General features: G+C 55.2%; 6 protein-coding genes across 6 annotated transcripts; 2 read left to right on the top strand and 4 right to left on the bottom strand.

Moving 5' to 3' along the window:
• Nucleotides 1–164: 164 nt before the first annotated feature.
• Nucleotides 165–1,409, bottom strand: CABS01_03014 (ATP synthase F1; the record flags this gene model as incomplete). Its single annotated transcript, XM_060536391.1, has 4 exons — nt 165–293; nt 363–496; nt 561–1,153; nt 1,354–1,409. The coding sequence occupies 4 exons, from the start codon at nt 1,407–1,409 to the stop codon at nt 165–167; spliced, it is 912 nt and encodes a 303-aa protein (XP_060394303.1).
• A 688-nt stretch (nt 1,410–2,097) lies between these two features.
• On the top strand, nt 2,098–5,150 carry CABS01_03013 (eukaryotic DNA topoisomerase I; the record flags this gene model as incomplete). The annotated part of the gene is made up of 4 exons (XM_060536390.1): nt 2,098–2,146; nt 2,346–2,572; nt 2,634–4,964; nt 5,013–5,150. 4 exons carry the CDS (start codon nt 2,098–2,100, stop codon nt 5,148–5,150), a joined length of 2,745 nt encoding a protein of 914 aa, XP_060394302.1.
• Nucleotides 5,151–6,508: 1,358 nt separating this feature from the next.
• On the bottom strand, nt 6,509–7,690 carry CABS01_03012 (glycosyl hydrolase family 16; the record flags this gene model as incomplete). The annotated part of the gene is made up of 2 exons (XM_060536389.1): nt 6,509–7,524; nt 7,597–7,690. The coding sequence occupies 2 exons, from the start codon at nt 7,688–7,690 to the stop codon at nt 6,509–6,511; spliced, it is 1,110 nt and encodes a 369-aa protein (XP_060394301.1).
• A 1,995-nt stretch (nt 7,691–9,685) lies between these two features.
• CABS01_03011 (aromatic amino acid aminotransferase) lies at nt 9,686–11,724 on the top strand (the record flags this gene model as incomplete). Its single annotated transcript, XM_060536388.1, has 3 exons — nt 9,686–10,039; nt 10,102–10,135; nt 10,193–11,724. The coding sequence occupies 3 exons, from the start codon at nt 9,686–9,688 to the stop codon at nt 11,722–11,724; spliced, it is 1,920 nt and encodes a 639-aa protein (XP_060394300.1).
• Nucleotides 11,725–12,785: 1,061 nt separating this feature from the next.
• On the bottom strand, nt 12,786–14,562 carry CABS01_03010 (cytochrome P450; the record flags this gene model as incomplete). The annotated part of the gene is made up of 3 exons (XM_060536387.1): nt 12,786–13,710; nt 13,771–14,281; nt 14,391–14,562. 3 exons carry the CDS (start codon nt 14,560–14,562, stop codon nt 12,786–12,788), a joined length of 1,608 nt encoding a protein of 535 aa, XP_060394299.1.
• Nucleotides 14,563–17,729: 3,167 nt separating this feature from the next.
• On the bottom strand, nt 17,730–19,618 carry CABS01_03009 (glycosyl hydrolase family 20; the record flags this gene model as incomplete). The annotated part of the gene is made up of 3 exons (XM_060536386.1): nt 17,730–18,158; nt 18,212–19,390; nt 19,472–19,618. 3 exons carry the CDS (start codon nt 19,616–19,618, stop codon nt 17,730–17,732), a joined length of 1,755 nt encoding a protein of 584 aa, XP_060394298.1.
• Between the last annotated feature and the right edge of the window lie 1,056 nt (nt 19,619–20,674).

Genomic DNA, 20,674 nt, shown 5'->3' with positions numbered 1-20,674 from the left:
AGATAGATGAAAATAACCGATCCATATTCTAGATCAGGATGTATTCGCGAGGATTTGGTACACTGAGGGCTAAACTAGCCGCCCTTGGTAGCTTGATACAAAGGGAAGAGAGGCAATAATCATCTCTATCTGATGCGCGCGCTTTTTTGGCCAAAAAACCCGCTTTACATGTCCTCGGAGGCAGTGGCACCAGTGATAATCTCAACCAACTCTCCGGTAATGACGGCTTGACGGGTACGGTTGAAGAGAATCTGGTACTTCTGGATCATCTCACCAGCGTTCTTGGAGGCGTTCTGTCATGGCGTGTCAGTTCAAAGTACTATCTTGGACAAGAGTTTATGTCAAGGAGGGTGGTAACGTACGTCCATGGCGTTTCTACGGGCAGAGATCTCGCAGGCGTGACCCTCAGCCAGAGCCCAGTAGATGGAGTTGGCAAGAGCGTACTCGCGGAGGTTGGGGATGAGCTCCTCATCGACCTCGAAGGCGGAGAAGTTGGCTTTGAATGCAATGTCAGTTCAATTCGTCCAGTATATATCTGATTCATGTCGGGGCAAGCTTACGAGACTGGGTGATGGCCTCCTCGGAAAATGCCTCAATAGTGACAGGCTCGTAGCTGGTGGCGTTGATGAACTTGTTGTGGAGGATCTTGATGGAGGAGTAGTCGCCAGCGAGCTGAACGATCTGGTCGGCGATGGCAGATGCATCAGCAAAGGTGGGGACGTCCTTGCCGACGCCGGCGAAGGAGAGACGGATGTCCTTGGCGTTGGTGCGCTGAAGCTGGGCCTTGCACTTCTCGCCGAGGATGACGAGGTCGGCGGTGGCGTTCTTCTCGGCGAACTCGCGACGGATGGTACGGGAGAGACCAGAGTGAATACCACCGCAGAGACCCTTGTCGGAGGAGCAGATGATGATGAGCTCTCTCTTGCCCTCGCCCTCGAGGGGCTTGGTCTCGGCGGAGTCGAAGACCTCGTTGGAGGTGGCGCCGTAGACGCGAGAGTCGGACATGGCCTTCTGGGCGCGGTTGAGCTTGGTCGAGGCGACAATCTTCATCGTCTTGGTGATCTTCTCGATGTTGCGAATGGACTTGAGGCGGCCTTCGATTTCACGGAGGGTCGCGAAGTTGGCAGCGTTGGTGGGCGCGCTGGCCGTAACTCTGGAAACGCCGCACAATCAGCATGACAGCTCTCTTATCTCATTTCTCCTCTCGCTCGTGTGTTCAATTGGTATCGTTCCCAGCATGTCCCTCGAGTCCCGTCCTCTTTCATCGTTGATGGCCGACCGTCGGCACTGGTCTGACGTGTTGTCCCTTTCCTCCGATTTTCCGAGCTCAGGAAGGTGTGGATTCCGACTTACCGCGAGGGAGCCGCAGCCGCAGCTCGCAGAGCTGGTCTCGCCGCCCGGGAAAGCATTGTGAAGTTTGAGATATTAGGGATATCGAGCCTCTGCCGTTTGTGGGGAGCAATTGACCACGACCGCTTTCGAGATCAATTGAGGCTGTCGGACGGTGCTTCGGGATAGCGAGATTGGTAGGTTCGAGGTTATTTTCCTCCCCGGCTAGCAGTCTTCGCACCCGACTCCATCCACCTCGTTTTCCCGGCTAACTGAGTTTGACCGGCAGCCGGGTGGCTCAGGAAGGTCACGTGTGCTGTGAAGCTGTGGCGCAGGCTTTGGATTGGTTCGGGCCTTCCTGTGTCCTGGCAGCACCTGCCACCCGCTTACCTGTGCCTACCTACCCGGGCTTACCTAGACAGTTAGACTCCTAGGGGCAGCCCCATTAAGTTTCGCTCGTAGCTAGAAGGTCTTCGACGCCTTTCCCACCCCCGGCCTTCTTTTTTCGTTCCCTCGATCCCTCGAAAAAAAATCCTCGTCTTCCCTTTCGATTCGAAGAGACGTGGGTGCCATTCCCTACGTCTTTCAACTCACCAAGTGGCGGCCTTTCCAACCATCCGGCTTTTGCCTCTATATCTACGCGATTCTTCCGCGCGGATCGGCTTCTACAACAACTTTTTCTGCTCCACCAAGCCCCGGTTTTGGACTTTGCGATTCAGTTCTTACTTAACCGTCCGTAAACGTCGCGAACCGAGACCTTTTCCCACCATGAGTTCCTCAGACGACGACGCACCTCTTGCGAGGTCGAACGGACATAGTAAGTACGCTAAGAAACATAAACTTTTGCGCTTTCGGACGCTTTACCCTTCGCGCCTGCCACTTTACGCCGGACGTGTCACTTTTTCCCTCCTCTCGCCCCAGCGAACCCACCTGACTCGTCGCGTACTTCCTGCATCCCGGCTTTGCCTACGAAACCAAATGAAAACTTAACAGCTTTCTAACCTGATCACCGACAGTTTCTGCATCGAGGATATCGAAAGCCGACGACATCGCCATGGACAGAACCGCCTCCAAGGCACGAGCGGCCCCGCCCGGTCTCTCTATCCGCAATGGACCCGTAGAGGATGACGATGCGATGGACGTCGATGGCCCATCGACGAACGGCAAGCGCAAGTCTCGTTCATCATTGCCCAAGGTCAATTACAAGGACGAAACCGAAGATAGCGACGACGATGCTCCTTTGGTAGGTTACACATGGCAGGCAGGCAGACGGTGGCGGAGTCCGAGGCTGACAGCGACTCTAGGCCAAGCGACAAAAGACCAAGGTCAAGGCACCAGAAACGGATTCGGACGACGAACCTCTCACTTCGAAGAGGGGCAAGAACCTACCTCCTTCCTACAGGGAGACAGCCTTGCCCGACGAATCCTCCGATGATGATCAGCCATTGGGCGCCAGGCTCGCGCAAAAGAAGGCGGACATTGAGAAGGCAGCCGCCAAGGAGGCTCGCAACATTCGTGCCAGCGAGGCCAAGGCAAAGAAGGCAACCCCGAAGAAGGCGAAAAAGGAAGAGTCCTCCGACGACGATGTGCCTTTGGCCAGGTCAGGAGCAAAGAAGCGCCAATCGAACGGCGCCAGAAAGTCAAATGGGGTTAAATCCGAATCCGACTCCGATATGCCTATCGCAAGAAAGGCTGCAGCGAAGAAGGCCACCCCGGCCAAGGCTACGGCAGCAAAGGGCAAGGCTGCCGCAGCACCAGCCAAGAAGGGAGCAAAGGCCAAGGCGGAAAGCGAGGCTCCTGAAGACGAGGAGGAGGAAGAGTACGAATGGTGGAACGCCCCTAAGAAGGAGGATGACAGCGTCAAGTGGAAGACCTTGGAGCACAACGGCGTCATGTTCCCACCCGAATACCAGCCCCTCCCCAAGAACGTCAGACTGCTCTACGATGGCAAGCCGGTCAACCTGCCCGTCGAGGCCGAAGAAGTTGCCGGTTTCTTCGGAGCGATGCTTAACTCTAAGCACAATGTCGACAATCCCGTCTTCCAGAAGAACTTCTTCGACGATTTCAAGGCCGTTCTCAAGGAGTCAGGCCAAGCAACCGACAAGCAAGGCAACAAGGTCGACATCAAGGACTTCATGAAGATGGACTTCGAGCCCATCTTCAATTACTACGAGCAACAGAGCGCCATCAGAAAGAATCGGACAGCTGCAGAGAAGAAGGCAATCAAGGCTGAGAAGGATGAGACGGAAGCTCCCTTCATGTACTGCAAGTGGGACGGCCGCAAGGAAAAGGTTGGCAACTTCCGCGTTGAACCTCCAAGTCTATTCCGCGGCCGTGGCGAGCACCCAAAGACTGGAAAGCTCAAGAAGCGAGTGTATCCTGAGCAAATCACCATCAACATTGGCAAGGACGCCAAGGTTCCGACACCGCCCAAGGGTCACAAGTGGAAGGCGGTTGTTCACGACAACAAGGCTACTTGGCTGGCTATGTGGCAGGAGAACATCAACGGTGCATACAAGTACGTGATGCTTGGCGCTGCCAGTGCAATCAAGGGTCAGAGCGACATGAAGAAGTTTGAAAAGGCAAGAGAACTCAAGAAGCACATCGACAAGATTCGAAGGGATTACACGAAGGATCTCAAGAGCGAGGTCATGGCGGACCGACAAAGAGCCACGGCCGTGTACCTGATTGACAAGTTTGCTCTCAGAGCTGGCAACGAGAAGGACTCTGAGAACGAAGCCGAGACCGTCGGCTGCTGCTCCCTCAAGTATGAGCATATCACCCTGCGCGAGCCCAATACCGTCATCTTCGACTTCCTCGGAAAGGACAGTATTCGATTCTACGATGAGGTCACTGTTGAGAAGCAGGTCTTCAAGAACTTGAAGCTCTTCAAGAAGTCGCCCAAGACCGACGGTGACGACATTTTCGACCGCCTGACCACTACGCAGCTGAACAACCATCTCAAGAACTACATGCCGGGCCTGACAGCAAAGGTGTTCCGTACCTACAACGCGTCCTTCACCATGTCCACTCTCCTCCAGAAGCTTGTCGATCACAAGAACCTGACGATTGCGGAGAAGGTGAAGCTGTACAACGACTGCAACCGTGAGGTAGCCATTCTTTGCAACCACAAGCGCACTGTCGGTGCTGCCCATGAGGCACAGATGGAGAAACTCGGCGACCGCATCAAGGGCCTCCGGTATCAGCAATGGCGCCTGAAGCAGATGATGCTTCAGATCGACAACAAGGTGAAGAAGAAGAAGGGTGCCGAATACTTTGCTCGCCCCGAAGAGTTGACCGATGAGTGGATCCTCGAGCACCAAAAGTTCTTGGTGGAAGAGCAGCGCACCAAAATTGAGAAGAAATTCCAAAAGGATAACGAGAAACGCCTGGCCGATGGCGAGAAGCCGTTCCCCGATAAGGAGCGTAAGGAGCGCCTTAAGGCTGCGGACGAGCTCGCCGCCAAGTTCAAGAAAGAGAACAAGTCCAAGAAGGTCGAGCCGGAAGGCCGAGGCCCTACGGTTGAGAAGCTTGTTGAGCAGGCCAAGAAGATTGATGACAGAGTCAAGACTTTGGAGCTTCAGGCTGCTGATCGTGATGGCAACAAGGAGGTTGCCTTGAGCACCTCCAAGATCGTAAGTTATTCGCTTGGCTGAAATGATTTCAAAGCTAACATATTTCAGAACTACATTGATCCGCGCCTTACGGTTGTCTTTGCCAAGAAGTTTGACGTTCCTATTGAGAAGTTCTTCTCCAAGACGCTGCGCGAAAAGTTCAGCTGGGCCATCAAGTCTGTTGAGGATGATGACTGGGAGTTCTGATCGCGTTCTTTCCAGAACTTCAGTTGCTTTGCTGAACCAACCCCATCGTATCTCGTCACTTTTACTGTATTTGTTTGTTTGTACCAAAAGCATTTCTATTTCAGCATTTTACCCCGGGCCTGGGACGTCCTGCCAGTTAGGGACCACTCTACGCGATGGCCCAACTCGGTATCTGGAGAAAGTCACTCAGGACGGCAAGGAGAAAAAGGTATATATCAGCTGCGGTTGAGGGCGCGAGGAAGTGCCAATGCATACAGCGAAGAGAGGGGGTGTTGCTTAAAGAGATAAAACGGGGCTTTTGTAGAGAACGGTGACCTGGGGGCCACCGTCCGCCGGTTACGCCTTTTTGCTATAGAGCCACAAGTAGGCCACAGCAGACTAGACTAGCTTAGTTAATTAAAACAACAGCGAATTCAGCAACTCAGAGTGTCGCATAGATGTGATGTCAGGCTTCAACAAGTCGTTCCCCAAAGGTTGGGGTTCGACAATACGCAGCAGGTCTTCATTGCTTACGGGGACATGGCACGACTTTTTTGCTCTGCCAAACCCAACCAAAGGCTGAGAACACGAAGCGGAGTAGTTTTTCGAGGTGGTTGCAGAATGTTGATGGTGAAGCGGGCTGGTGGTTCAATGTCTGAGGGAATTGAGGCTTGTAAACCTGTACCTCCATGTCACTCAGTTGAACGGCATTTACAGAACAAAAACGGCTTCTACGCCACACCAAACCTAAAACAGTCAATGAAATAAAGTGCAAAATGAACAATGAGTGCACCGATTGAGATTTCTAGAAGGCTGTGGGAAAATAGCCCAAAAAGCAAATGACACCGACGTTGGCCTGATTCGAACAGACGCTCCCGAAGGAACAAGATTTCTAGTCTTGCGCATTAGACCACTCTGCCACAACGCCTCATGTCTTACTTGAACGGTAAAGTCGTCCTAGTTGCCTAGCGGTCCCAGACCCACTCTGGTTCCTCCGTCCGGGCTGCCCGCTCCTCGAAGCGACGACGAGAAATCACAATCCAAAGGGATCAACTCGGTTGGATAAACTGCTTTCCGATCCATTCGCTTCGGGTGATTCTTCACGCAGGACATTGCTGCGTCTATTCTATTTACAAAAGTAATGCGTCTTATACGTTTCAAATCCAATTCGTATGGTTTCCCGTCCCTTGATGCTCCCCAAACGCCGTCCAATGCATAGGCTTCTTCTCAATGTGAGCCGTCCGTTTTTCTAATATCGTGCCTCCAGGAACCAGCAAATGTTCTTCCACCACATATATCCATTACATCATGTTAAAAAATTCCGGGGAAAAAAAACACCTCTCCAGGCGGAGGGGGAGAGCGTATCATGACATCTTCTTCTACCGCCCCGTCAAAGCGAAAATACCGACAGCAAACGACACCACCAAGACCAGACACGAAGGACGCACCGAGCTGCCCGCGCCGTCGGGAATAATCTTGCCCTCGGACGTCATGCGCCATCCGTCCGGCACAGAACCGCCCGTAGGTCTCGCGCTCGCGACCCAAGGCCAACCCGTCTGCGTCGCGGAGGCCGACTCGTCGGCGCCGATACCGCCGCGCGGCACCGTGGGCGCGGGAGAACCCGTCTCGGCGGCCGCGCTGGCCGTGTAGGTGACCTGGCTCGCCTTCCCCAGGTTCCCGTTGACCTGGCCGTCGACGGCCTGGATGGAGCCCCAGTTGCCCGTGGTGTCGGTGTACTTGTACTCTTTACCCGTCGAGTAGTCCGTAATCGAAACGTCCTTGACGACCATGTGGAAGGGCCCCTTGGAGAAGTCCGTCGGTCCGCGGGCCCAGTCGATCGTGCCGGCGGCGTTGGCCGGGTCGCCGCCGGACCAGGAGCCGAATTTGACCTGCATGGGCGACTGCGGGTACTGGTTTGTGTCGGCCTCGGATTCCTTCAAGGTACGGACGACGGTGCCGTCGACGGAGAAGACGATGCGCTCCGAGGTCCAGTCGATGGTGTACTTCATGAAATTCTCCTGATTGTTCTTGCTGGTCTGGTGGAACTGGCCGCGGTTGTAGGTCGTCACGTCGCCTTTACCAAAGTAGTTTGACTGCACCTCTGTCGGGTCGGCGCCGAGCCACTCCATGTCGATCTCGTCGAGGGTGTCGGACTGCAGGACGAGGGAGCTGACGATGCCGGCGCCGGTGGCGGCTTTCAGGGTGATTTCGACGCGGCCGAACATGATGTAGAAGAGGGACATGAGTTGCGGCGCCTGGCCCGAGGCGGCGACGCTAAAGGTCACGCCGTCGGAGCCGTAGGTTGGGTTACCTGATGCGGCGAAGGAGTTGACGGCGCCCTGGGTGAAGTCGACGTGGATGGCCATGCCGAGAGCTGTGTCGGCGGGACATGTTGCTGGAGAGCGGGGATAGGTTAGTACCTTATGTTGCTTGTCGGTGGCATCGTGTGACGGTAACTAAGACTTACTTTGTTGGAGGGGGTTACACGATGAATACGTCTGAGCTGAAGCTGTTGTCGCCAACGCCGTCAGGCCGGCAAATAGTCTCCTTGAGAAGAGCATTGCGTGATTTGGATGTGTGAGGGTTCCACCGCAGAGAACCAGTGGAGGGTAAGGGTGTTACAGACTCGGGAGGTCGAGGGTGAAGTCGTCGGTGAAAGAGAGGAAGAGAGGTCAAACTCAAGTCTCCTCCCACTTGAAGAGAATCTCCAAGTCGAACCGCCGTGGAAAAAGAAAAAAAGCCCGCTGCGACCTAAAGCCAAGGCCGGTTGGGAGCTGGCGACGTCACAGGGAAAGAAGATGCAGACAAGGATCCGTGTAAGTCCGTGGCACGTCGCACTTGGGCAACACGAGGGGGTGGGTGGACAGGAGTAAGCGTGAGGTGCTGTAGGTAGGGAGAACTGACAGCAGCAAGAACAAGGAAGATTGTACATCACACGGGCGGGCCGTGATAGAATGGCAGCGGCAGATTGGTGTTATATGATCTGAGCTGTCTGCATTTTCCCAATCATTTCCCATGTGCCCAGCCACTGGCAGCTGCAGTAGCGTCATCGGGCCGCGCAGGGCCCTTTTTCCCTCTTGTCCTCTGGGGTTCCAAACAGTTTTTTCGGGCCTTGGGCCTTGGAAAATAGTCCAAGAGAATTCATCACCCCATGCGCCGCCTACGGTCTACCTTGCCTAGTACCTTACTACCTACCAAGAGGGTGTGGGGGGATGGTTGATGGGTGGAAATGAAGGGACATCAACATCGAGATGTTTTCCATGTTTTTCTTGCACTGGACGAAAGGCAATCAGTGGCCGTTGTTCCGCGGTGCCGCTACGTGGTGTTCCCTGTTCGTTGTCCGTCCAACTCGGATTGGCTGTCCTGGAAAGAAAGTTGAGACGAGGGGAGGTTGGGATGAATTCAAAGGTTCTGATTGGTTGGTGGATAGCGTCGAAAATGGCGTGGCTGGTGAACGACGGGTGGCTGGGGCTCCGCCAGACCCTTGGCGTCAGGACTCAGGACCCGTTGACTCGGTGCCAGAATCTCGTGAGCCCCTCTTCCGCAGCAACCTCCAAGGATTAGTAGAAGTCAAGGTAGCTGAATGGGAAGTAAATCTCTGACGATGATATTCAGGTACAAAGTACGCAAGACGGGGGCTCGGGATGCGGGACGCGAGGCCTCGCATGAGTGTGGGATACCTACGAGTCGGTAGGGGGCCTTCTTCGGGCTTCGATGTCCACGGGCGCCGGCTCTCACATCCGGGTACGTGACGATTGCGCATCCGAACGTCTGGCGGACAGGTGTCTCGGACGGGGGGCGCAGGCAGCTAACGGTGACTGACACTTACATGCCCGTGACGCATGGAAGCCGTTGCGCTATCTGGGATTTCCGTGCGCTGGCGTGTTGGACTCGATGAAAGGCCAGGTATCTGTGCTCTTGGTAAAGAAGCACATGGATCAGTCTCGAATGCCGTTCATCCCGGACAGATACTTTGTCCATTATGATTCTTATCTCGTTTGACCCACTGCTATGTGTGAACTGACACCCGGTTCTCGATGGTCCCGCCAACCGGCCGGCGGCCAAGTACCCCCGGACAGGCTCCAGTCTCGGGTATCCACCCGGAGCCGGACTGGGCCCGCCATCTCTCTCCGCAACCGGCGTCACGCGATCCATCCTCAACAGGCCGGTGATTCCCCCCTTCCCTCCCTGCAATCTAGCACATTTGCAACTAGAGTCCCAGACTGATCTTCTACCGGCACTAAGAAGGAAACGCTTACAGCGCCCGCAGCGGTCAGAGAACCCCTAATTACCTAAAAATTACGGGCAAACAGTAGCACAATGCGGGGGAGTCATGGGTAGCTGCGGGTAGCTGCGGGCTGCCCCACCACCTGGTGCACCCGCGCCCGCGTGTAGAGTGTCAGATACGCCTTACGCCCTTTGTTATCTCGAAAGCTCCCTGGACTCGGGCTGAGATAACCGACAACTTTCAACATTATTCACAACACCTCTCGAAATCTCACAGTGAACACATCTCTTCTTCAAACATCTTGCAACTCAACTCGTTCCCCGCAAGCATGTACTCGAGAGCCGCTCGCCGTGGCCTCAATGGCTCCGTCTGCCGGGCCTCCTCTGAGCCCTTATCAGCAGCTGCTGCCCCTCCTCGCACCCCATCTCGACTTACAGATCTCCGGCGCCGGAGCCGGGAACGCGCCCCGGCGACATGGGAGCCCGTCGCCTCTCAGCGCCCGTTTCACTCAAAGTCGAGTGACAGGTCCGTGGCAGACGCCGTCCCCGTGGAGAGGAAAGCAACCTTTGAGAAGAGACAGCAGCCGTCGCCGTTCGATGGCGTCCGGGAACGCAGGGCCAAGGCCGGCAAGCTGATTGCGGGTGTGGCCGCCGCCTCAGACAGCGATATGTTCAAGGCTCCCGTATGCTTCCTCTTTTAGGGCATCCAGATTTCGAGTGACGTTATACTGACCTCTCATCACAGACCGTTGGGAAACCCAAATCAAAGCGATGGGACCGTAAGCTTCATTCACATATTCTCTCACTCCTGAACATGTCACTGACACACCTTCAAGATCACCTTTCCAAAGAGTCCCTCTCCCGCCACCCCTGCTCCCTCAAACAAGCCGCCCGCCACCTCAAGAAACCGGGCCTCATCTCCCTCGGCGGCGGTCTCCCCTCGAGCGCCTACTTCCCCTTCGCCTCCCTCTCCGTCCGCGTCCCCACGGCCCCGCACTTCTCCGAAGCCGACACCATCGGCACCCACGGCCAAGACATCACCGTGGGCAAATACGACGTCCGTGACGACCCCGAAGGCCGCGCGGAATACGACCTCTCCATCGCCCTAAACTACACCCAGTCCACCGGCTCCGCCCAAATGATGCGCTTCGTCACAGAACACACCGAGCTCGTCTACAACCCTCCCTACGCCGACTGGCAGTGCTGCCAGACCGTCGGCAGCACCGCCGCCCTCGAGCAGACGCTGCGCATGTTCTGCGACAAAGACCGCAAAGACGCCGTCCTGACGGAGGAGTACAGCTTCTCCACCGCGCTCGAGACCATTGCCCCGCTCGGCGTAAAGGCCGTCGGCGTCCCCGTCGACGCCGAGGGCCTGTTGCCGGACGCCATGGACGAGATGCTCTCTGCCTGGGACCCGGCGGCGCGGGGCGGGCACAGGAAGCCGCACCTGCTGTATACCGTCCCCTCGGGCCAGAACCCCACGGGCGCGACGCAGTCCGCGGCCCGGCGGCGCGCCATCTACGCCGTGGCGCAGAAGCACGACCTCTACATCGTCGAAGACGAGCCGTACTATTTCCTGCAGATGCAGCCCTACGCCGGATCCGACGCCTCTGCGTCGGCAGCCCCGCCCCCGTCCTCCGTCGACGAGTTCCTCGGCACGCTGATCCCCTCCCTGCTAAGCATGGACACGGACGGCCGCGTGCTCCGGATGGACTCCTTCTCCAAGGTCCTCGTGCCCGGTTCCCGGCTGGGCTGGGTGACGGCCTCGGCGCAGGTGATTGAGCGCTTCATCCGCCACGCCGAGGTCGCGAACCAGGGGCCCTCGGGGTTCTCGCAGGTCGCCGTGTGGAAGCTGCTCGACGAGACCTGGGGCCACGAGGGGTACCTCCAGTGGCTGATGAACCTGCGCACGGAGTACACGCAGCGCCGCGACTGGCTGCTCGCCGCGTGCGAGAGGCATCTTCCCCGCGACATCGTGAGCTGGACGCCCCCCGCGGCTGGCATGTTTGTGAGTTTCTTTACGTCGTCCTCCTTTCTCCCAGACACGTACACCTCCCCATGTGACGATACTCGCTCCGAGACTAATCAACTTCTTACTCGTATCCAGCTATGGCTCAAAATAGACCACACCGCCCACCCGGACAGCGACGCCAGCCGCCCCCTCCTCGAGATCGAGGAGGAAATCTTCAACTCGTGCATCGAAAAGGGCGTCCTCTGCGCCCGCGGCTCGTGGTTCCGCACCGAGCAGGACACCCCGCTCAAGGATCTCTTCTTCCGCGCCACGTTCGCCTCGGCCAGCGAGCAGGATATGGATAAGGCGATTCAGAGGCTGGGAGCTGCCATCAAAGAGAGTTTCCGCGTTGCGTGAAGAACGAAACTAGTTGCAGGCCTTTGGTTTCCACGTTTCTGTGGTATTGCTTTGTTTTTTTGTTTTTTTTTTCACGCTTCTGAATCTTCACATCATCTTCTGCATCATTTTGGCTATGCTTTCAACATGAGTTTGTCTGGGGGGTTACAGGTTGGTTAGCATTATCATCATCATCATCACATTGGAGCGTGGGCTCAGGGGCTACGAGTCATCTGTTTCCTATCACACTAGGGGGCTTAGAACAAGAGGTCGTTATGCTCTCTTTTGAGAGATGACAGGGCTCAGACTCATGATTGGGTATTTTTTTTTTCACTTTTTTTCAAATAACGAACATCACAACTGAGTAGTGTTCATCTTTCGCAGTGTGCACACAACGTGACGGTCCAGTTGCAAGGAATGTCCCCATGCAGAGCACACGGTTCCTTAGATATATATAAAAGTACGGATCCAAATCGTAAGAGATCTTCGGCGCCATCGGATTCCAAACCCGTCTCGCAAGCCTCTTCAATCACTAGATAGTCTCTGACACGACTCCCGTCAGGCTAGCTTCCAAGAAACACTGCAACCCAAAGGTGCCAAACCAAGACAATGGTCGCCCATGCAAATCAGCAGCCACAATCCGCTCTCAACTCGGCCGCCTCCCACTTCAGCCCTATCGAATAGCCCTGCTTGCCAACGCGAGTACCCGCTCTTGCTTACTCCGTACTCTACTCCTAATTTGAAGTAGGCACTTACTTTAGCAGCATCCTCCAGGGTAGCCTCAGTCTCTGGGGGACACAAAGGTCGTGTGATGGCTTGTCGTTGTGTGTGGGGCTTGTCCGTTACACAAAAGAGGTTTGCTTATCCTAACCTCCCACACCAGTTGGTCTACAGTGCGCTTCGAAGACGTCTGGCGCTGTCTTAATAAATACCCCGTACAGAGGAAGAGTATTGTCTTGAGATTGTTCGTCGTAATCATCAGTCATCCGCCTAATCTCAAATATCTTTCCAATATCCGTCGCAAAACGAGCTGTATCTCCCTCCCTCTCTCCCTCTCTCAGCAGCGTCAAAATCCTTCACATTCACCCCTGCTTCGCCCTCCAAAAAGCAACCTTTACGCCATCCCCGGGTTGCAGCACAATCTCTGCCTTGAGCGTCGGCTTCCCGCCGTCAACGGCATCCATATAACTCTCCACCCTCTCAAACCTCTGAAACAGCCGGCACAGCGTATAACTCATCTCCGTCAGCGCAAACTGCTGCCCGATGCAAATCCGGGGACCGCCGTTGAAGGGGATATACGTCCACGGCTTGGGCTGCCAGTGGTACCACCGCTCGGGCGAGAAGGTCTCCGGGTGCGCAAACGTCTCGGACACGGGCGGGTACAGGTCCTCACGGCGCTGCATCAGGAGCGTGGAGTACCCGATCGGCGTGTCCTTGCACACGGCGAGCGGCAAGGTGCCGTCGGGCCCGCCGCCGACGGGGAGGGTCGTGTCCTTGAGGGCGAGGCGGACGTTGAAGGGGACGACGGGGTAGAGGCGGAGAACCTCGTTCATGACGTTTTGGAGGTACTTCATGTTCTTGAGGTCGGCGTACGTGGGTTCACGGTCGAGGCCGACCTGCTCGATGATCTCGGCGCGGAGGTTGCGGACGACGTCCGGGTGGCGGCCCAGCTCGTATAGAGTCCAGGAAAGGGAGGCGGCGGTGGTGTCGCGGCCGGCGAGGAGTACGGCGACGAGCTGGTCGCGGAGGACTTTGCGGTCGCGGGTGAAGCTGGCGAGCTCATGGAGGAAGGTGTACCCTTGGTCAGATTTCGTCTTGGAGGCGAGCTCCTCGGGGCTCAGGCGCAGGGCGCGCTCGATGAACTTGTTGACAAAGTCGTTCATTACGTTGAGGCCGGCGCGGAAGGAGAAGAGGGGGATGAAGGGTTTCAGTTTGGCGGCGCGGGCGAGGATGTTTTGGACGCGCTGGACTTCGTTGAAGGCTTCGGCGAACTCTTGCTTGACGGTCCTGTTGGAGGGTCCCGTATTAGTCTGTGGTGCTGTATAGGTTTGGTGGTGTGGAACTCACGAGAGAGACTTTACATCCTGGCCCAGGAGGAAGTCGGTGGCCACGTCCAAGGTGTATCGGAAGAAGAGGTCCGAGACGTCCATGACCTTGCCGTCAACGGCATCCATATTGACGACCTGATCCTCTCCATCCAAGGCACCGCCATTGGCAATAGCCTTGAACAAGGTCTGGATATGCGACTCAAAGCAGTGCAAGTCACTGACGCGGTCCTTGATGAATTGAGGTCGGATGAGCTGCCGGCTTGCGTGCCATTGGTCACCGTCGGTGGTGAAGATGCTGTCGCCAAGGAACTCCTTCCATTCCTGATGGAAGGGCTCGCCCTTGCCGTAGTCGGAGAACTGGGTTGCGAGGATGGCTTTGATGTTCTCCGGGTCGGCGGTGAAGACGATGCGCAGGCCGAGAATCCTCTTCTCGCCGGTCCAGCCCTTGACTTTGGAGAGCATGTCCTTCCAGAACTCGACGTTCTTGTGTGTCATTGTCCCGCGGACGGCCTTGAAGATGAAGTCGATGCCTAATGGGGAAGGGGAATGTGAGTTCCCAGAACCATTGATGAAAGGGGTTTTCAAGAAAATTGACCACAAGATGTGTAAGTCACATCGCGGACAGCATGATGAACTCACCACCGGGGAAACGGGCATTGAGGGACTGGCCACGAGTGCCGGGTGCCAGACGGCGCAGCCGTATGGTCTCATCGAAGCGCTTGACGGCTACCCATAAACCCCAAGCTATTGCGCCAAAGACCAAGATGACTTTGAGAGTAAGGTACTCGAGGGCATGGTCTACTAGACCCATGATGAGTGGATTCCTGTGGACGTGTCGTCTTGCGAGATTCGGTGGTAAGGAGGGTGGAAGTCCGAGTCTGGAATCTGAGATGCAGGATCGCCTACGGGCGAGACAAATTCGAGTAACGTCTCTTTAACTTGGCGAAGATGGGTTGATTTTCCGGTACTGCTCGAGTGGGAGTTGACGTGCAGTCGTCAAATGTCGTAACGCAGGAAAAAGGTGGAGAGAGATAGTCGACAGAGGACGGCGCAGTGACTATATTCCAGGAGCTCGTCGAGACCGGTGACGCAAAACCCGATAGCTTATGTACGGAGGAACGGGATGAATCGAAAACCCGCTCCAGTTGTAGACAAAAAGAAGACCAAGTCTGGGCAACGAAGGCATAACCATCTGATGTGGGTAGGTCTGATGTTGGAGGGTGGAAAGCTGAGACTACAAGTATTAAGTATGTATCGAATAAGCTAAAAAGGATGTATGAAAGCAGTGACAGAGTACAAAGTAAAAGTACACCTCATTGACCCTTAGCTACTACGATGGGCTCATCCCCACTTGGTCTACCGTTCCTAGCTTGTTTCCCCCCCAAATCCGTCTATCCGTACCGTCTCTCTTTCTCTCGAGCTTCGGTACGGGGTCCTCGGATTGCAGTGCTAGGGGTCTGCTTGAGACTAGCCAGTGCTGGAGACAATGGGGGAGGGGGACGGGGTCGAAGGACGAGGGGACGAGGAATGTGAGGAGAGAATCAAAGACACAAAATGCCAAGAACCCCCAATGTGATGATCCATCACCCATCCTCCATCCGTCACAATCCATGATCCATCGATGGCAGCAGCCCGCGGACGGCCAGAGAGAATCAAACCAAAGACGAATGGTTGGTCAGTGTACATTGAGGTGGGCTTTCCCCGCCCCCCTCTCTCCCTCCTCGGTAAAGAGGACCATCCCAAGTCCTCACATCCCTACAAAAATTAATTACACCATGGACATCGATGTTCTCTCCGTGGACCATCCACCGCGGCCGAAACACTTGCCCTTGTGTGCTAGCGGCGGCGTAGAAGCCACATGGCGAGTGAACTGGCGTAGGCCTGAGTTGGCTTAGTGCAGAGTCCCGTGTCACGCTTCACGCTTCTTATGCATTGGTCTCTTCCTCTAAAATTTCTTAAATCGTATCACAAGGTGAGCGTCTATTGAGAGTATCTTATGGACTAGTATACGTGGTCCAGCTGTATACTATGTAAAAGCTTCCCGAGTTCACTCTCAGTACGAGTCGAGAAGCAACCTGTTGGCTGTTGTGCAACGGAAGCTCGCTGAACCGATACCCAAACCCTTTTTGTGCATGGAACCGTACCCGCCACGCGGAGACTGGACGAGGAAAAGAGATGGACGACTACCCGGGGCTCAATGATCCCTGGAGAAGGTCGATGATGGGAGGTGTGGTTTCGAGAGCCGCGGGGATCCGCTGCTTGGCGAAGCTAAGAAACCTCCCCTGTTGGTTGTAAAATCACCTACCTGCACATGTACGGCGCAGCATGCACGGCAGCACAGCACAGCAAGACCAAAAGAACTTCGCGCGCACGCCGCTGTTGCGCTGGCTCTACTTCATCAAATATCATCCCCCAGAGATCTTCCGTTTTAGGGAAAGAGGTGCGCTGTCTGACCAATCGTGAGATGCTGTGTACTTGAGAGCTGCGAGAAGGTTGCGGCATAGTTGCTGGGGACACGCCTACCTGATGCCGAGGTCACGAACCTCTTTTCTTCGACGAGAAGATTTTTGGATCTTTTGTTTGATTTGGGAGGGTGATGGGATGAGGCAATTGGGTGGATTACGTACGGTGCGATGTGCTAGAGGAGCATAACTATTCCGTAGGCCACGATATGTTTATCTTGTCTTGTCGCGAACGATTGCAGCAATTTCCATTCTCCAAGAGAACAAGATAGTCAAGCTGTTCGACTCTTCCGTCAATTGACTGTAGCGTCGGACGATACTCCTGCGACTCTCGCCTGTTATCCTTTCACCCACACCTTTTGTTGAGAAACTTGAGAACCTCACTTGCTCCCAGTCATTCCGCGTTGGAGACTACTGTGTAGAGACTCAAACCGGAGCAAGCACAGTGCAAGACCCCACCGATCACGATCTGAATACCCAGAAAGGGAATTTCTGCTGTCGCAACCTGCAGGCGCCCACACGACTCTTGACCACGGCTTCTCCACCCCGCAACTTACAGCTTACACCCCTGCAACTCTTTTTCAAAGAGGAGGAGGAGGAAAAAAGAGAAGTCCAATTGGATCCTGCCAGGCTCATGCCTACCTTACCCTAACGCGACTCCCAGCGCCCTCTCACTGCCGAAGCGGAGGGTGACGTCGGGATCGTTTTCGTCCTTGTGACTTTGGAAACGAGCGGGATGGCGTGAAAGAAAAAGAGACTGAGAGCATCCCAATCCAGCGTTTAGTCCTTGCCAGAGAAAAGCTTTCCTCCAAGTAGGCGTATGCAAGTAACCCAGTAGGAACGTCTAGAAGTGAAATCATATCTCGTACATAGATACAAGTTATCAATTACAGAGTTCTCGACCTCTAAAGACGGCCAGAATACGGCCAAACGCTCAGCTCTCATCCGCACCATGATACCACGGGAAGCCCATCGCGATCACGAGCAAATAAAACCTTACCCCAGAATCCGCCCTCCTTCTGGAAGCGCGTCACACCAGATTCACCGAGGTTTGGACATGTAGATCACCCCGATTTCTCCCCCGCTTTCCACAAACGAGCCGTTCGTGCGGAGGGCGCAGCGGGAACTACCTTGGGCACAACCAACCTCCAAGAGCGACGGCGGCGGCTGCCAAAAAAAGTCACGTTCTGCCCTCCCCTCCCTCCGCCATGGAAAGGACATTCGGATGAACTTTTTAGTCCAACGGCGCCGGGCAACGGACGCTGAATGTGTCGACCCGATCCCCCGGGGCTTGATGATCTGTGTCGAATGATGCGAAGCGTTGTCATTGGACACCCTGAATAGGAAATCCATCATCCGTTGTAACAGTGTTGATTAACGAGATGAACCCCTGTCTCTGATACATGTACAAGAAAAGGTATGTTCAACTGATCCGGCGAAGGGACTCGCGGCCTTCTCCCCGGGAAACCGCATCACGCGGAATATAACAGAGAGCGTGGAACTCCCAACCCAGCCCTTACACCATGGGATACCCACACTCACCCGCACCCCCCTGCGTGCAAAACGGCATCTGCACCGGCTCCGACCTCACACCACGCGCCACCATCCTCTCCCGGAACTCAGCCAGCCTCGGCGCCGCGTCGTACTGGCTCCGGTTCTGGCCCGAAGCGTCCCGTCGGCCCGACCACAATACCTCGCCCGCCGCGCTGGCCCGCGGCCACAGGATCCCGTCGATACTGACGGGGTCAATGGACTCGCTCCACGCAGCCACCTCACCGCCAAGGACAAGCTTGGCTTCCGTCTCGGTCAGGTTGGCCCGCGGGTCGTGCGAGTACATGAGGCGCCACCCCTTTGCCGGCGAGCACCAGTCATTGAAGGGGAAGAAGGCCTCAAAGGCGGCTCCGTTGTCGAAATTCATCCAGTGGCCTCTGCCGCAGTCGGAGTACTGGTACACGTTAGCAAGGTGAACTCTTCAATATGGACGTCAACAATACCTACCCAGTAATTGTAGTTGCTGTCAATGACCTTATGGCCCTTACTGGTCAGTTTCTTTACGGAATCGCCTCCCAACCAAGACTGGATCACGACGTCGTCGCCGAGCGTGATGTTCCACTCGAGCGGCATCTCTTCCCAGACCAACGGGATGAGCCCGTGCTTACGGATTCTGGCGTGGTTCTTGTCCATGAACTTTTGCAGAAGCGGTTGCAGGACCTCACTCGAGTTGGACCGGATACCCTCGTCTAGCATTGAGTCGTTCTTGTTCAGCTCATCGCCACCAGTGTGGAAGTATGCCGTGTAAGGACCGACCCTCGGCAGGAGATCGTCAAAGAGTTTGTCCAGGAACTCGTCGACTCGGGTATCGTTCATCTTGAAGGCACCACAGGGTGGCTCTACGCACCACCACGTGTACGGCTTCTCGTTGTAAGCCACAATCAGCTCCGGGTAGGCAAAAGAAACGGATCCAATGTGTCCCGGCATATCGATTTCAATCACCGGCTCAATTCCGCGGTGAACTGCGTACTCCTGGATCTTTGCCAAATCCTCGGGCGAATACGACAACCCTTTGCGGTAAGCACCTTTGGCGGCTAGATCGGGCATCGCAGGAATGTCAAGCGGCCATGATTGCGAGTCCGTGATGTGGATGTGGAGCCGGTTGAGCTTATTCCAAGACATGGCGTCAATGACCCTCAGAACATCCTGAACGGGGAAAAAGTTACGCGCCGTATCGATCATGATTCCGCGGTGGGAGTACTCTGGCGAATCCTCAATCGAAACGGGCGCCAACGTGGTATACCAGGAGGTGCCGGATGTGTGCTGGTGGAAGAGCTGCACAAACGTCTCAAGACCTCTCAAGATGCCGGTGGAGGACTTGGCCGTAAGCGTCGCTGAGCCATCCTCTGTGATGTTGAGCGCGTATGATTCATCGACGTCACCAGCGACAGGCTTGAACGTGCTGGGCTTATCCTCTCCAGTCTGTGTAATCTGCAGCGACTTGACTGCCTTCTTGTCCGCCGCGTACACATCTGGCTCAAAGTCACTGTTCTTCGGGTGGAACTTCCAGGGCACGAAGTTTTGCTGGAAAATGGCAGCCATGGCGCGCGACACACCGCCTTGCACAATGTCTTTGCTGTTAAACGTCGAGCCCGAAGTCGGGTTGTAGCCATAAGTGTAGGGCAGCTGCACATTAAAGAAATTCTCAGTATTCTGTGTCTCATCATGGGAAGTGGAAGTGGAAGCAGAAGAAGGGCGCCAGCGTACAGATCCTCCATTATACGTGATTTCCAGTGTTTGGCTTATGAACAGAACACTCTTGCCAGTGGAAAGCTTCTTCGGGGCCGGCCAGATACCGGCACTGACCTGGCCCACGGCGAGGGAGAGGGATACGAGTAAGAGAGAGGGTAACATGTTGACGATTTGGGGACCCCGTAATGAGAAGAATTAGGAAAAAGAAGAAGGATGCCGTTCAAACCAACGGAAGGGTCGAGGCTGGTTATATGAACAAGCTAGGGTGATGCGCGGTGGTCTTTGTGGTGTGTCTTTGCACTGTTCCTGCGAACCACAATTCTCCGAGATAAGGTAGAGAGAGTATGATATCCTCCTAGCCACCAAACGAACCGAAAGATTCGTCCCGTGCCACTTTCAGCTGCAGAAGAAAGACATACGAGAGCGCAGAAGTAGTTGCCCGTCGACTCTGCTGCCTTTTCTTTCACGGATACCGCGCAGCCAAGTCTGGATGGTGGTTGGGAACCAAGCAACCAATTGACAGTGTGGTGCACAGAGCAACGTTACGTTACGTCAAGCTTTGAGATTGACGGAGCCACGCTCACTGTACGCTTGACGACCGACGCTACTGCTGACGACGGAGGGGCTGGCTGATGGGGGGAGGGAGAGATCCTCAGGCCTGGTCGATCTCATGCGGTTGAGAAAAAGGAATGAACAAAATCAAAGCTTCTCGAAATTGGGTAGACCGACGAACTGGCCTTATAAGGTAAATGTACCCCGTACGTTGGATGCGACGTGCCAGACCGGGCTGGGGCAATGGTACGATCCAATATGTTGATCCCCCCAGTATTCGGTTCCTGATAATCTAGGGAAAATAGTAGGCTATGATTCGTTTGTTGGTGGCGATGAACAAGGGGTATGCCTTCATGGGAGTAGAGGCGCAGGGCGGATGAGAAGAGGCAGCGGCTGTGCTTTGACGCCAATCCAACGCCGGGTGATTAAAGGAGCTGATGGAGCCGGGAGGCGCGGAGAAGAACCGAAGAAACAAGATGCTGGTTTTGCAGGAGACGATGGCGTTGGGATGGTCGATATGTTGGTTTATGCTCTCATAATGAAACTAGTGTCAAGCGCAGCTAAGAGCGGGAGAGCGCGTGAGAAGCGACAAAGGTGGTAAATAAACCAAGCTCAATAAGGATACAGGTGACAAATGCCCATGAAGTCTCGAGATTGACAGGAACA

The sequence above is a fragment of the Colletotrichum abscissum genome (genome assembly GCF_030869225.1).
Source record: "Colletotrichum abscissum strain IMI 504890 chromosome Unknown Scaffold_5.1, whole genome shotgun sequence".
NCBI lineage: Eukaryota > Fungi > Ascomycota > Sordariomycetes > Glomerellales > Glomerellaceae > Colletotrichum > Colletotrichum abscissum.
Note: the sequence above shows the minus strand (reverse complement) of the source record. Positions and strands in the feature narration are given on the sequence as shown.